The 16439-nt window shown below is 40.7% G+C and overlaps 1 protein-coding gene across 6 annotated transcripts; it reads right to left on the bottom strand.

The window, feature by feature from the left end:
• Nucleotides 1-1498: 1498 nt before the first annotated feature.
• Nucleotides 1499-14752, bottom strand: LOC111255545 (uncharacterized). 6 transcript variants are annotated; one of them, XM_086986293.1, is made up of 7 exons: nt 14172-14746; nt 12766-13834; nt 9361-9493; nt 6099-6245; nt 4238-4322; nt 3173-3375; nt 1499-2779 (listed from the first exon to the last, which is right to left on the bottom strand). In XM_086986293.1, the coding sequence occupies exons 3-7, from the start codon at nt 9433-9435 to the stop codon at nt 2639-2641; spliced, it is 651 nt and encodes a 216-aa protein (XP_086842419.1). In that variant the 5' UTR covers nt 9436-9493; nt 12766-13834; nt 14172-14746; the 3' UTR covers nt 1499-2638. The 6 variants fall into 6 exon arrangements, with proteins under 6 accessions (XP_086842419.1, XP_086842436.1, XP_022673357.1 ...); XM_086986310.1 differs by having other exon boundaries at nt 1499-2022; nt 12766-14752; XM_022817622.2 differs by having other exon boundaries at nt 9361-9487; nt 12766-14747.
• Nucleotides 14753-16439: the final 1687 nt, after the last annotated feature.

Genomic DNA, 16439 nt, shown 5'->3' with positions numbered 1-16439 from the left:
ATATCCATTTCTATCCCTATTTTGAGGTCATTAGAAAGACTCAGTGCCAGCGTTGAATTGCACCGTTGTTAGAATATGAAAGCCGTAGAAGCTGCAGTTATCAATGACCCAGCCTTCCTAAATGGTTGTCTTTTACCAGAGATTTGTGCTTTATTCGTACATGGACAAAAGACATTTTACCTACGGTACAGCTGCTGTCGTCCTTGTTTGCAGAAAGTTTACTCAAAGAAAGTTATAAAAGATATAGAAAACGTTCGTATCAGTCTTCTAATAGTGATGTCTGTTGGTCATTTACTGAATGTTAGCTGAAGGCCAATTCAGTCCGCGTATGCCTATTGGAGGTTTTTTTATCCTAACAACGACTCAGGAACAAGAGTCAACATGTCAGTCTCGAATGTCCATTTTGCTTCCAGCTCGAACTGCAACCATCGCTAGGAAATCAACTGAAACCGACCCAAATGTAAGGAGACTTGAGGTTGTCCTCTGAAAATTTACTGTTATCCAGTACGTTCACGCCACTCAATAGGGGGTTCAGATACGGTGATCGAACAGACTTTTTCTGTCTCTCGACCATAAAACTAAATACATCCATTGTTCTCATAATTTTACCAAATTAGATCGGTGTTTTTCAACAGGGGGAACGCGTTTATTAATTCTCCTTCTTCCGCTACATCCTTAAAAGTGTGCTATGTCTGAATAAGTTCTGCTAATGTTTCATAGCTTTACGCAATTGTGGCATTAAAGATAAATCAATGTTACATACTGAACACATATACATATATTGTAGCTATTCAGAGGATCGAGGATGCTGAACACCTTTTGAGCTACGCACTACTCCGAAATGGAATTCGGTCTATATTTTATAAGAGTTATTCCCCGTATACGACTATAAATTGATTATGTAGTTCTCGAAGGTGAGAACACTGGCGAGATCTATCGAGAACGGACGAAACTGGACCACACAAAAGCCCTTCGAGAAGCAATAGTTTGTTACTGGAGCAACAATTTTTAAGTTAGAAAGTTGAAAAAGCACAGAAAATAACTGCATCTCAAGATTTGAAATTTTAGAACGAGTCGCTGTAATCGCGGAACCTTTTTGAGCAAATCAGAGCACAAATGTTAGAGCAGCCCTCAGCAGTGCAACGAGATTCTTTGCAGCAAGTTTTATGAAATTATAAAGATGATAAGGAGCCAGGACCTGGTTTCTCACAAACTAATTACAGAATAGATGTAAAGTGTGGAGTACCTCAAAAACGGCTTGCAGTAAACAGTGTCCGCCAATTGATGAGAACCTACCATGACCACAGTAACTGCCCTTAGTGCCAATTTAGCTGCTGCATCTCATACTGCTTATCCTATTCTATCCCGGTACAAAGAGTCTAAGTAGGACGCAATGAAAACTATTACAATATAAAGCATTCCGGCTAACCTAACTTATTTTCTATTATAGTTTATTTTACTCCGAAGGGATGTCTATAAAATCTAGCACACTCTAGTATAGAGCATCGCTTTTTATTAACGACTAACTTACAGAGAAAAATATCAACTGTACTATAAATATGAAGTGAACTTAGTTCTAGTATTAAAATCATTTATACTCTTATGTACAGATGCAACAGACAATTGTAACCATAGATATCTATATCTATATATATATATGTATATATTCAGACGAGAAACCTCACTCGAGTAGCATCACTCGACTGAGATAAGTATTATGGACGTCGTCACAAGAGGCACGACGAAATTATCACAAGTAGTCGAACTGGCCTGTGATCCATTGTAGTCGGGTGATCATGTCCTGCCCAAGCAACAATTGCGGACGAGTTTCAATATGTTATTGCGTACCATAGTGCAGTGTGACCAGGCAACATCTATCGAATGCGCGCGGCTATTCAACTGCCATAGTTACAACTTTTTCCCTTCAGTTGTTTTGCTGAGTACACAAACGATAGACTTCAACGTTACAGGGTCGTAGCTAGAAGATATGCTAGATATCTTCGGGTTGAATTCACTGAAATACTATGCAAAGTCTAAATATTTAGTATTTCCTGGCGTAACTCTCTAGCAACATGGTCATCCTTGTCAATTATGTTCTATTTAAGACATTTATTAAAATTGTTTAGGTTGTAAAAATAGGTTGAACTTAGCAAGTTTCTATGTTATAATATCGTATATTAAGGAAACTACAATCCACTAAGGATATTAAAAGCATGGTTATTCTTCAAGTCTGGCCACAGCTCTGAGCCGTATAGGCGTCACCATTGCTGACGCACTTGCGCATCGAAACATGAACATATTGGATATACGCAAGCGATGGGTGGGAACTCGTGGATCAGAAGGTCTCTTTGTCAGGCCTTCTTATGTAAAAGATTGTTACATATGGGTAGTATATATGCTGCATCAAGGTTCGTTGCGTATCCTTCCCTGTCCGTTTTTCTTCGGCCAACGGACATTTCTCAAGGGAAGCTACTAGCTTTTACGGTTCCCTTTCGACACTTTGTTGTTTGTTGAAGGGTAAAACAGTATTACGATAGTACGGCTCTATGTGACCATTCTAAATTAGATGGCAATCGTCACGCATATTGTATGGACTACGTGGAGCAAAGTGAAAACTTCCGAGTCATAGAGGGACTCTTCAGGCAATCGTATCGTAAGGTGGAGGATCTTGATCTTGGCGAAGTCTCACGTAGAACGCATGTACAACAATAAAGAAAAACATTTCGACGAAAAGTATTAGGCATTTAATGGCTGTTTTCGTAAGAGCCTCGGCGTTTCCCTGCAATATAGGAACGAAATGCTTAGACCCTCCCACACATTTCACTGTAGAGTTCTCCAATGTCTCGACAAATTGTCACACCAGCAAACTCGAAACGTTAAGGTCGTTCACTGTGTTTTGATCCAGCTGAACTCGTACTAACTCGTCACTGATCGGTACGGCAGTAAATAGCAATCAGGTAAAGACATTAGCGTAAACGGCAACCGACACACAAGCCTTGCCAAAGTTCTAGCCGTATGAAAATGACGTTTGGACGTAATTATGGTAACTGTAATGATTGACGGAATCTGCTAAGTCCTTCACAACATCAACATTAATTTAGGCAAATTCGCTTTATTCAAAAAAGTCAATCCAGATCTTGATAACTACAGATGTAAACTGAAACAGTCTTACTTGTTCTTTGGCTTTCTGAGCTGTGATGGCCAGCGTCTCGATGACGCAAGCCTTGAACAGAAACGCAATACCGAGTCCAGCACAAACGAGCCAAGCCAGTACGAAACGACGTTCTTCACGTAGCGCTCCACGGAGCAGGAAACCACTTAGTACCGCTCCAACAACCCCCTGAAGAACCTGCATGATACAGACAGAGAGTGCCCCTACTCACCGCAGTCCAGCGGATCCGAGCATTGCGAAGCCATGATTACGTGAAAAGGAGCACATTGTTAATCACCACCTGGGAAATCTTTCCTGAGCTAAGTCATTGATTTTTTAGTTACGTTCCACTCAGACTGGGCCCATTTTGGTGTTTACTATAAATGTGACCGGATATGCAACCGTACTCGACTTGTGTCGTAGTATCAGCGCATAGCTAAGCAACTGTTTGTTTACAAACAGCGCATTCTTAAACTCATTGCTCGTCTGGTTCCAGCATGTGCCAATCATGATAATGTAACAGTATTCAAAATACATCCCAATTTCTACTACTGCTGCCAACATTGAGTAGATGCAACCGCAAAAGACGAGATCTCTGCCCGTAACTGCACCCATACTTGCCATCTCTCGCTAGCCCTACCCTTAAGAAACAGGTTCATGTATACATGATAAACAGCAAAGTAACTCAAGTTCTCTTTGATCTACATAAAAGCAGGTTACGAACCTAACGGCACAGCGAATCAGGAGAGCTTTAATGAGCTAAAATTAGGATTTTGTACTGATTTATTGATCTACCGGATTTATGAAACTGTCATTTTTAGGGCTCATTGTCAATACCATAAATGCTAGCCGAAATGCCAATAAGTTAACCAGTGTAGCTGAGATTACGAGTTTCTTAAATATATATATATATATATATATATATATATATAGTATTTTTGTGCCTTAGTTATTTTTTTTTTGTTACAAAAAGATAGCGTTCGTTTATACTATTCTTTTGAATGTACTTGTTAATTAATAAAGGACCATGTTTACACTCTGTTTCTGTTATTCTAATAAATCTGAAGCCTTGGCAGTGTAACTTACACGTGTCTTGCGGGCTTCCAGATGAAGTAGATGCATTGTACAATATAAACGTTGAAAACAACACAGCCTCGAACACGTACAGACCCTACAAATAAACGTATCATGTCGAACAGTTGAATCAGTCGAAGTTTGAGGCAAAGTTCAAGACTATGCTATGTCGTCATGTGGTCGAATGACCAGTAAGTACAGGTGTCGGATCAAGTAAAGGTCATCACCGAACTTGGTCGAATGTCACATTTACCTATGTCAACCAACAGTGGTCAATCCTGTCTTGTTATAACTGTTATGCATTTATTCATTCTTTCTCAAATTTAAATTCTTACTTTGTATTTAAAGGCAGTGTCTCACAGATAATATCCGAGGTTAGAGGAGCGCGGAGTAATATCCGGACATGTCTTATCTGTGTTCGTGCGTGTATAGCCATATAATAATTACATCCTAAGGAGGATCGTAGTAAGGAACTCTCAGGGTAATGTACTAAGCTGATGGAACATTTATCGGATTACGAAGAAAATGCCGAAATAACGGAGCATTTTGAAGAGACATATTCAATCACAAATGAAATTCGGCAATGAAAACAAAGGAAGAACCCTTCGGGATTTAAGCGTGATTCTGCTGTCTGACCACACACGTCTGGTAGCACCTGGAAGAACTTCAGCCTGCTGCCTAATACGAGCAGACGCTATACGGGCGACCGTGTATCGCGCTCAAGAAGTTTGGGCTGTCGGTGTGCACTCCACCTTTATGACTGTCTGCAGATCGCTCGATGAAGAAGATGTACCTGAAATCTTAAGGCAGCTATCGTATGTCTTGTCCGCAGAAAAGGTTTAGAGGTGCATTCCTTTTATAAATGGCCGATATCGTCAGCCTCTGCGGCGTGCAAAGTCTTGAAAGGACCCCCTAGCTCAAGCCATGTACAGGACGCACAGATTCACCTACAGATTAGTACACAATACAACACTCCAGCTACTGAATACTCGATCTATCGAGACGAGCAAATGTAATAAGTCAGGATGCCTCGACGCTATGTACCTCGATTTCAGATTTTCTACTGAGTGCATTGCGTATAAGAAGCTGCTGGCCTTTATTTCGAGCTTCGCAGTAGCTTGGCTCGAAATTTCCGTCTCACTCAGACTTCGTATAAATGGCCAGCACTCTGAAAGTAAGCCAGTTATTGGCATCTGCAAAGTCAATATGGAATCGAAAAATCGTTGCAAAGGATAAAGAAGTTCCTAGAAAAAGTTATGACTATATTTACAAGAATAGTAGCGCCGATTTAATCAAATTTAAATTACACTTATTTTTAAGGTTTATCAATGGGTATATTTATAAAGACGGAAAAACGTAACCGCGCATGCTCGAGATGTTTCTTATTATTATTACGACCAGAGCTAAAAAAAAATCTTTCAGCAAAATCTCTAGCAACAAAGGGCTGCATCAGTGATTTCTTCCCATCAAAACTATTGCGTATACTCAGGGAATAAGTGTTACACTTAAAGTCTCATGCTCGTGCTCAAATCGTACCAAACCATTTCAGTGCATATTATATATTGAGTATATAATAATGTGAGTAACTGAAAAGTCCACTTAAAAAATGCTCAGTTATTTACAGTTCGCCAAAACCTATCTTTAACAAACACCACAGCTATATGATTGCGAAATTATGGCGGCGGAATAGTTTTTTTGGATGTTTCCGATTGTTTGTTACGCTGACCGAGCGTCTTTCTCCGGCCAGTCGGAACGCATTGAAGCTTCTAACGGGATAGGTCAAACTAAAACGCTTGAGGCTTTCGGTCATTCTTATATTCCTGATTTGTTAATTACTGGGACTTGTAAAAGGAGACGAGAGTATATAACTTACGATGCTTAGTATTCCAATGCAAAGAACAGCGTTTTGAAGTGTGCACGATCCCTGGACTCGATTTAGACGGACGGCAAATCGCGGAACTGGGATACGACGGAAAAGATTTTTCGCAGCTGGACGCGTTGAAGTCGTTGGAACGTTTACCTATAACATGAGGGCCGGCATAAGTTTGACTGGCATTAAGTTTCTTCTGTGCGAAATTAGCAAAGGAAGGTATCTCAGGATGGTCTGTGTCAGATTGCAGATTTTGCAAAAACTACCTCGTAATCCTCACTACAACACTGTGCTTTTCGAGATCATACTTATCGAATCAAACAAAGACTACTTCTACTTGAAAAACGTCAATACATATATATATATATATGACAATAATTCAGCTAGAATTTTTGTGTTAAAACAGGTCAGCCTGTCTACACAATGTTAATAGCTTTAAGAAAAAACGTTCTTGCGTGAAATACAAGTGCCAGTGGTTGTTTTAGAAGTTTCGCTTGCGCCTTTTCAGAGACATCAATATTTTACGTAAGTGACGCTACTTGTACCATATTTATGAAAGCAAGTCAATTTTCGAAGCAATAGAAAACCTCCTAAACTTCAATCCAAAGCAAACAATCCAGTAATATGTTACTATGAAAAGCTAAGCAGCTGAAAAAGTCGGGGGGCTCTTGACGATGAAACCCCTGGATAAAATAGTGTTATATGTTCTAATATCAAACTGTTTTCCCTTCCAACTTTACTATAACCCCGAACTCCATATATATTTTAGCTCCATTGAATTGTTACGAAGGTATGCTTTCGTTAAAGACTAGAACTGTACATTTCAAGGCTGAAGTTTATCTGTATATTGAGGCAATGGGGTATGTTATTTACTGTCGTTTTCGAAGATGTATTCACTCGATCCTTTGAAAGTAAACGCATGCACCTAGATTACCTGCAGACTATCTTTATCGAGAATGCTTAACGCGTTGGGTCTAATGCAAGGCCTCTGGGGAGGAAGCCTACGCAGGGAAGATCTAAAGAGTTACCTATGATATTTTTTCAGTGATGTAGGCTATGGCTTTTCGAGCTACCGGATTAGATTTTGACGGCTTCGCAGTGGCCTTTTTAAACGCGGGCGTTACTCTAAACGCCTTAAGGTCTAAACTACATTGATATGCTGCCGTACTGATACGAACATTCGAATGACCCTTACAAATTACTATGGTTTCATCGTTTGTTGGCATCAAATTTTTGTGTTACTGATTTCATGATGTACGGCGTTATCAAGCGACTTTCGACTAATTTATTTAGTCCTTAGTCGGAAAGCACCAATAAAGAGAGGAAACCTTTGACCAAAATCAGGCTTTGCTCGTTGCTAGTGGCTACCGCCATATTGCGGCGCGCAAGGATCAAGACCGGCACGCCTTTTGTGTTTAGGTTTAAACAGGTGACGGAATGTCGAGCTTCAGTATCTCCGTTCACGCTCCCCTTGGATCTTTTCTAGGTGAGTGCTAATCGGGTATGTCGAGTGAAGCACTCTGGTTTCTATTTCTATTGCGGCAATATTTTCCATTTAACAAACGTAAAGTGTTAACAAACATAATTAGGCCGAACAATCATAAACAACCATATAGCACAGAAGCGTACTATATTCAAACGCAAATAGTTTACGTAGATACATACTTAGCTAAATTTTATAAATATTTTTCTTTTCTGCTCGTCACTAAATACGCATGGACGCTTTTTTAGAAAAGTTAAAAGATCAACGGTTCATATCTTTAACAATCTTTTAAATTTTATAGCTCCAAGCAAGTCTCTGAGGAAGACTAATCCGCCTGAGTTCAGCTAAAGGCAATTGACTAGCATTCTGACCGAAGTTTTTTTCTCCTGATTCCCTGTTTTATTTAGTCACTAATGAACTTCGATCTGATTTTGCGTACGTCTATAACAAAGGCTTCGCTCATTGCCTTACCGCCCACTTCGTTTGATTCATTTGCTTCCGGTGCTTTACTTTAATTGTCGATCAATACCGGAAGAGGCCCAAAAGTTAACGAACAATAGATGACCCAGAAACGAAAAATTTAATACATATCTGCACTAATTGTTAAACTAAGCACGTTTTTTATGTGTGCCCACAAAAGGTCCATGTTCATATACGGGCACAGCCGGTCGTTGTTCACACACTCGCCAACGATAAAAACTATTTTTTAACAGCCCTCATATATATAATGTTGATTATATATAATAATCTTCTCTCATAGGTACATACGAGTATGTATACGAGCACAATGAAAGAGCAGAGGTATGAATGAACGAATAGACTTCATAGAAGAAGCGGTATCCGTGTAGCGATCTTAAACGGTGCTCGTGTCTTTTACGGCAACCAGTTTATCTACACATTTGATGGATTATGCTGTATATCTATGCCATCCTAGTTCGCCATAAGCCTTTTCAATGAAGTGACTTTTAGTAATCATATGAGCAAAATCCTATATAATTGTTTTGCGCCATTATGCACAAACGAAACGTATTATCTACTATTCGATGTTTTTTAAAGTTAGTGCTGTGCTTAAAATGCAACACAATAATTTGGAAATGCATTGTTATTCTCTTTTCAATAAACATTACTTATCTGTACATAAACACGAGCATTGTTTGGAAACCAATAACAGATGGACGGGGCAAGTATTCACGAGGACAGCCAGAGCAGGAGCTTAAGGTTTTATCTCAAAACTATAGGACCAACCGCAGTTGCAAAGTGCAAGCTATATGTATGTAATCCCTTCTTGCGAGTTTACTACTACTGTCCGAAACGAAAGTGATCCGCTGATCTTCAGAGCATCATTGCATTGTAATCTTACGATCGGCGCTATTAGGTGTGAATCCCTCAGTATGCTTTCCCTAGTCATCGCCCCACCTTTGCTTTCTCTCTAATTCTATAACATTCGTGATTGCGATTGGCGCATACAGGCACAGACTTACGTAGAGATACTTTGCGCTCTATCAGCAATGAAAGAACATCTAATTTGGGCCTGAATCTCAGCCAGCTCGGACGCAAGGGAAGGCTGGCTAGAAGCGGGAAAAAGGAGCTCTGTCTCTGTCTCTGTCTGAGATTGGCATTGCTGCATGTTCGGCCAAGGGTAATCGTTCAGGCTTCTATCTGACGCTTCACGAAGTGAAAAGAGGTAAAATAGCTAGAAGTAGACACACCCTGATTTACCATATCGTCTAGATTTTTGCTATCAACGGCGACAGTGTATGGCAAACTTTAGGGTAATTCTACCTGAGGCAAGGACGCCTGTGCGGGTGACGGACTGCACGGAGGTAGGCTGCATGGCAATGGAGGAGGTGAAGCCATCGTTTGGCTGGCCTAAAACGGGCGTGCAATTCGTTCCTTTTCCGTGTAAAACCTGAAACTAGAAAATGTATAGAGGTGAAATATGCAAAATTTTAACCCAAGTCTCGACTGATTAGAAGAGAATTGTTTAAATGGCTATATTTTAGAACTTCGAACACTAGTACTTATGCTTAGCTTTAATGGATTCCAGTACAAGTGATTACATTATTAAAAAGCCTGATTTGGTTATATATTGTTGCAGCGGTGATAGACCCGTTGATTACGCTGGTGAATGGAGTTCAGTAGACGCCTATCGCCGAAAAATGTTGACGGTGAATTTCTTAGGAACGGGTAATTTTTTTATAAAAAAAAAACATCCTATCCGATGCGATTACATAATAATAATAAACGAAGCAGATGTTATTCACTCAGTTGAATAGCTTCACTGTTTGAAATATTAAAGTCAGTCGTACGGTTATGCTGCCGGTTCCGGAGACAGATACTGATGTATTTGTATACTTATATGCGCTTCTTCATAATGTTACGAGAGCTCTTAACACAGTTAGGAAATATATAGTGGCTTTTAATCCGTCATTTTGTCAAACTCGACAAAGACATGTCTACGAAAGCCTTCATATTTAGCCTGAGTTCAGATTATCTTGCCGGAACAATTAGCATCTTCTCGCAATTAGATCTAATATAACGTGTCATACCATTGTTTTTACCTTACCACTTTGAATGTCTTTTTTAGTTAGTAGAAAACGCATTTTACGCAGACATTCAAGCTAGCGAACAATTTCGTTTTTTAAAATCCCCACATCAAAACCTCGTCCAGGAAATTTTCTTTATTAAGATAACCCCAGCGTCATATCAGCGCAAAAGCCGTTTCAAAACCAGTAGGAGATGTCACAACGTTCGTCTAATACCCTAAAGCATACATATCGCACACATCCTATATAGATATACCTACTATTAGCATTAGTTATCTGCCAAGGTACTTTTTCGAGATGCGGAAGGCTCTGATAGCGGGCCTGTCAGGGTCCATTTTAAATATTTTCATTACAATGTCTATCTAATCCCTAAACACAACGAATTTTCCCCAACGCATAATTCCTAGTTCGCAACTAAGTTAAGCAGGCTTTTTTTTCAGCACCTTTCGTGAAAATAGAAAACACATGAAATACCTTCACTGCTCGAATACGATTTGTAACGAATTTTCGTTACTACCTTTTTTTTTTTTTTTTTTTTTCGTAAGCATGAGAAAGCTTTGTGGGACGGGCCGCGTGTCAGTTTTAACATTGCTAATATTGCAGGTTTCAATGTGTCACGATTAACATGATGAACGTCTCTGTTGCCATCGGTTTTTATGAAAGTGCTTTTACATTTTTAGTATTATGATTTAATCTAGCTAAGAGTCCACACTCTCATGCGACAGCTTTTCCGTATTTGCTTTACCAACAAATGCAAATGTTGTGCTTAGCTCATGAGCAGTCCTTTGCCGATAAGGGTCGAGGGGAACCGAATAAATAAAAATACAAAGTTATATAATAAACGCGCCAGATGAAATACATCCACAGCGCGGTCAGGGGCTACTATTAAATAAAAACGCTCAATGTTACTGTAAGTCCAATGGGTATGCCTTTCAGAAGTTAGAGAAGAGTTTCTCACATCTGCACAAAAATTGAATTATCTATATCTGCTTATCGCATGAGAACTTCAGTGAAAGAGCGCGACTACGGATCCGTCTGATTATGAGCAGGTCGTAAATACTGTTGCTGTGATCAATAAAAAGTACTTACTCCTTAACATACTAATCTTAAGCTTTGAAAAATATGTCATAAGGTTAGCCATCTGCAGCTGGATGTGTTGAAAAGAAACGGACGACATGAGGCAAATGTAGGCGCTTAAAGGGTAGTGTTGTTGAGCTCTTTGCAGAGGTTTCGCTTGCGTCAGATATCTAGCCGCTCGTCTGTAGAATCTGTTTATTAAAGGGACTTTACATCGGTACGCTGCTAACGCGTTCTGCTCGAAGGAGCGCTCAAACATGAGTTTTAAGGGGCTATACGCTGCGAGATGCCTGGACCGAGAACGGCGCTCGACACTGCTTTAAGTTGAACGTTACAAAAACTTAAAACAATCAGCAAAGCTGTATGCGTATTTATCCCTGCCTTCATGCATTAGTTCAGCTAAGACTAACAAAACTCGACATGTAGAACACAATTTGTTTCGGCATACGTATGCATATACTTTATGACATTGATATATTCGAGTGATGTTTTGGAAATGTTTACTGTCCCTTGATCTGCTGTAATGTAAATGATGATAATAATGATTCTTGGACCGCCTATTACGAGTTAAATATGAGGAAAGAAAATACTCACAAACGAAGTAGTCCACCTTGAAAGTTCTTCATATAATCGAACCTCGCAATCATACGTTTTTGCTAGCGGCTGAGCCTTAGAAAACGTTCGAAATTAAGAACCTTTGACAAATCTCTTCTTTTAGATGAATGCTTTGCCCAGTGATACCTAGTAGCTGTTTTTTTTGTTTCTTTTTTTTTTACAAGGCTTCCTATAAAATTAAACATTTTCGTAGTAAAAGGCACTTCGATTTTGTTCCGAAAGTGAGCGTCCTCTGTTGTGCTTATACAAATTACATAATGTTAAAGAAATAACAACAATAAAAGGAGCTCTGGATCATGTGTCCCATCGTTCCTTGCAACAATGATGTTAAACCTGTACGACTGTCAAGTAGGAAATTCAAAAACAGAATATAAAAGTATCGATTTTTAAAAAATACATTTTAAATCCTAAGTTACAATGTAAAGTTCAACCTCTTCACCAAGTTGTAAGATTACTAAATTATTCGGTAGTCTTTAATTGTCTTGCGAATACGACACAATTGTTAACAATGTATTCTATTCTCACGTGGTATGAGCACTTTGCTAAATCGGAAAGACAAAAACGCTACTGAATTTCAATGTGTACACCGTTTAAATTAGCTCATGCGCTCCTTTCAGTGATCTGGCGTACGGGCATCTATGAGTAGGTTTATAGTCCCTCTGTCTTGTCCTAAAATAGGTCTGTTGACAAGGCAGATCTTAGGTCATGCATTAAAGTATCGAAGCACATTATCTTTTACTTATTCCATTTATAGCCTGATAATAACACGTTAATCTTTGCACGTCTAAATAGCACACTGAGTCCTTGGCACTAGTCAGCGTTATATTTACTTATCATACACGATGGTTTTTTTCGCAACCACTGATTGATGTCGTGTTCTAATTGCCGTTCGTAGCTTTTTAACCCTGAAGCATTTTCTGAATGGTAAACGCTGACAATTAAGATTTACCTTCTTGAGTGATTGAATCTACTTAGATGATTAGGAGTTTCTCCCGTAGTTTCTGTATAATAGATATTTTCCTGTGTTTGTGTTTCCTACGACCACTATCGTCGCCGAACGTCAAGGGATATCCAGATGAAACACTCGGAATGCACTCACTTACTCAATTAAGTTCACAATTCAACATTCCACAGTGCTGAGCCGATGAAGAACACGTAAAACCAGACAGTCTACAGGACTACTCTCACTTGTTGTTCAAAATGGCCCTAAAAGCCATCCTAACAAGAGATAAAAACAGAGAACTTTCTACTGTGCGAAGCTACGGCATCTTCATGGCCTCTATTTCGCATCCAACTGGCCTAGAGGGGTACGCCGTTATCCGATATACGCTGCCGCCGTTGCCGTTGCCGTTGTCGACGGCAACGAGGCCCGCCGATACTAGGGGAACGAGACAGAAAGGAAGCAACAAAGACGAAAGCGAGTTCTCATATGGAAAAGTGAATAAATGCGGTGGTCGTTGCGTCTGGCGTCTGGCAGCACTGGATAGTGGTGGGCGATTGATGCCAGCAGCTGGTACAGATGGTGTCGGGCACCGTATTCGCGGGCCTTCTTCGCGGGCCTTCTGCGGGTTGTAGCAGCAACAGTAATACTACAACAATTAGCACTACTATTTTTACTACAAGTCACCGTTATTATGCGGCTTTGGCGGTTATTACTGCTCCAGTGGCGCTACGCTATTGGCGTAGCGGGTGCGCCGTGTATGAGTGAAAGGAGGAAAGCGTCAGGCCTGCCTTTAGCTTGTATCGTCATCGAGGCGAGGGTCTGGTGCCCGCAATGTCTCGGTCGTCTGGTTGTTCGCGTGTGTCTGGGAAGAATGAAGATCCTTCGACAAGTACTACACGGAACCGACTATGACTTGATGAAGGTAGAGCTAAGGGCGCAAACGCAAAGATGACAAGTGTTTTGCGGCGCCCGTATTCTCATACTTCTTCTCTATTCGGTTTGACCGGTCTCTGTACATGAACGAAGCCACAACCTTTGACTCTTTGAATTTTTTTCACATGTAGTTCCCTGTAAGCTATTTATGTTCATTTCACTGTTAGCTTGATATTCGATTCAACAAAAATCGTCCACGTCGAGAAGAAACGTAATTATTAGTTGAATGATTTGATATTATTCATCTATTTAGAAAGAAAATGGGTTAAGCAGAAACAAGGGGGCACACTGTTATCGGATAACGAGTTGAACGAACTCGCTTTTAGCCAATGTTCGAGGCCCGGGAGCCGGAAATGTCTAGCATAACTTGACACTAATGGCACTAGCCGCTGCAACGAACAGATAAGCAGAACCGCCTGTACGCACATCAGCAATTGGCTTTGGGTAGACCAAATGACACGATATGTTAGAAAACTAACTTTGAAAGATGCTTAGACTCGTTCTTATTTGCATACTCGATCCCGTGCTTTCCTGTCTGTTGGCCGTCGAAGTCGTTGTCAAATGAGACGATACAGGTGCCGAAATATGGTGGAAGGCGGATTTCGTTGAGAGTTGGCAACCCAAAGCGACGCGACACCGTTGTTTGTGGCGTGCCGCCGACGCGGGGCTCTAGTAGCTGTAATGAGGCCAGCGGAGAAGTATGTCAGTAGTGGAAATGGTAACGTGTATCGTTGACACACAGATAGAGCGTAGTCGTCAGACAATCACCAGCCACTCTGCCAACAGACAGCAGCAGCGGCAGCGGCAGCAGTAGTCGCTACAGAATCAACACAGCAGTGCGGTACTTCTTCGACGCTTCGAAGACACACAGTGAGGCTGGATCTGCCAATCGACTGTTCGGACAACCCAGTAGACGGCGCTGTGCTTGCCATCACCAGATTTCTGACAACGAAATGAATGATCTGCGCAAGAGCGATATCTATGGGCGGTTTGGAAGATACGAATTGGGCCGTCAGGTCGGATCGCTTCGACGGGTTCACAAGCGGGCGAACGGTCGACCACGAGCCGCCGAGCGAGTATCGAACGATGAAAACTACGAAACAAAATTAGAAAAACGAGGAGGAAAAGAAGGGGTGGGGGGGAGGGGAGAAGGAGGAGGAGGAGGAGGAGGAGGAGGAGGAGGAGGAGGAGAACTAAATGAAATAGCATGTAGCAACAAATAATGGCACAAGCGTAAACGCACGATATAACTTCTACGCGACCAAGCAGCAGGTGGACGGGGAGCGGGACCGTTGACACGCGGTCAACCAGCTAAGCGCACTATTACATTGCTGTACTGCAACCTTCAGATTAAGCTAGACTGGTTAATAGTGCGATCCTATTTCTTTCATCTTGTCAGATCACAGCATCGCAGCTCAGTCACGAATGAAGGAAACAATCCATAGGGAGAATCTGAGTGAAAATGCCCTACGGTGGGAGGGGAAATTCACATATTCGAGTAAATGACAGACTAACTATTGATTATAAAGTAAAGAAACAAGAACACCGGGGGATGACATTTACCGACGATAAGTGCTCCTTGATCATTACGAAGCTACACACATATCATCTGGTTCTGTATACGCTCTGTAGATGTGAAACAGCGCTGTTGAACGTTTCGTGACAAAACGAATAGGTGGCAAACGAGCCAAAGTCTCAATGTTTTCCCGTAAACGCGAACCGTTTTTTCCGTCGATTGAAAGAACTGCTTGGCCCTTATTAAGACTCAACCCACCGAACTACTACTCTTTTGCCTAGTATCAGTCTCTTCATCGACGAATTATTGTAATATAGTCTTCGTGTCCTTTCAAACATAACACCGGCTTTTTTTTAAAACGAGCATAATTCAACTGGCCTTTTTCTAATAACACATACTCCTGCTGTCCTGCTATGTATTGGCTCACGCGAGGCAATCGACACTGTTAAGTTGTCGTGGCTGTCGATATAATTAAGTTCTGATTGCTGGTTAAGAATGAGACTGCGTGGATGACAATCTGAGGCAAGCAGCGGTTTAATACGCGTCATTGTGTCAATAAAGACGGTCCCACATAATACACTATAACTGAGCTTCATCAAGAAATGAGCCGACGTAGGAGCAAAATGTTTTTCTGTTCTATGTAAGAAATGAGAAAATGACGCTTAGGCACATATAATAGCAATGCTTCTCTACCGTCAGCCAACTTCCAAAGCGAAAGCTACTGTTATTTTCGATAGTAAATGAAGCTTTATTAGATGAATACTCTAGTTATAGGCTTACTTCTATTTTTTGTTACTTCTATGCCATTATTTTACGACTATTAGCTACTGCGAGATGCACTAATCTCGTTAGGTGGAAATTCAGGGTATTGTCCCGCATCGCTTTGACAAAGAACTATTATAGTGTTCTTTTGAAAGAAGCGTGCGGAATTTTAATAAGTTTTAAATTATATTCGACGCGCGAAAGGATTCCTATACGTCATTTTGATAATTACGTGCAGGCACTAGTCATATACACTTTAGATTATCTAATTTCGCACGGTTCACAAGTTCTTTTCAATTTAAAAACTTCCTTTCGGCTAACGTTCAGCCAAAAGTGCCTCGCAGTTTCTGGCGCTAGAAAAAGGTATAGCATCGACGAGATGCGAGCGTCTGATTTCTTAGCCGCGCGTCCCTACATGTTTGGCCGAAGTTAATACCGTTTCGCCCTCTTCTAGGAAACATCTCTTTCC

The sequence above is a fragment of the Varroa destructor genome, unplaced genomic scaffold (assembly GCF_002443255.2).
Source record: "Varroa destructor unplaced genomic scaffold, Vdes_3.0 BEIS01000001.1, whole genome shotgun sequence".
NCBI classification, from domain to species: Eukaryota; Metazoa; Arthropoda; class Arachnida; order Mesostigmata; family Varroidae; genus Varroa; species Varroa destructor.
Note: the sequence above shows the minus strand (reverse complement) of the source record. Positions and strands in the feature narration are given on the sequence as shown.

Bases quoted from the DNA above. Each gene is read 5' to 3' on its own strand.
- LOC111255545 (XM_022817622.2), bottom strand. From the start codon at position 9,435: ATGGCTTCACCTCCTCCATTGCCATGCAGCCTACCTCCGTGCAGTCCG. The intron at 3,376-4,237 runs GTAAGTTACACT...TGCGGTGAGTAG, and splicing joins TGGAAGCCCGCAAGACACGT to GGGCACTCTCTGTCTGTATC. The intron at 2,780-3,172 runs GTAAGACTGTTT...CCTATATTGCAG, and splicing joins CTCAGAAAGCCAAAGAACAA to GGAAACGCCGAGGCTCTTAC.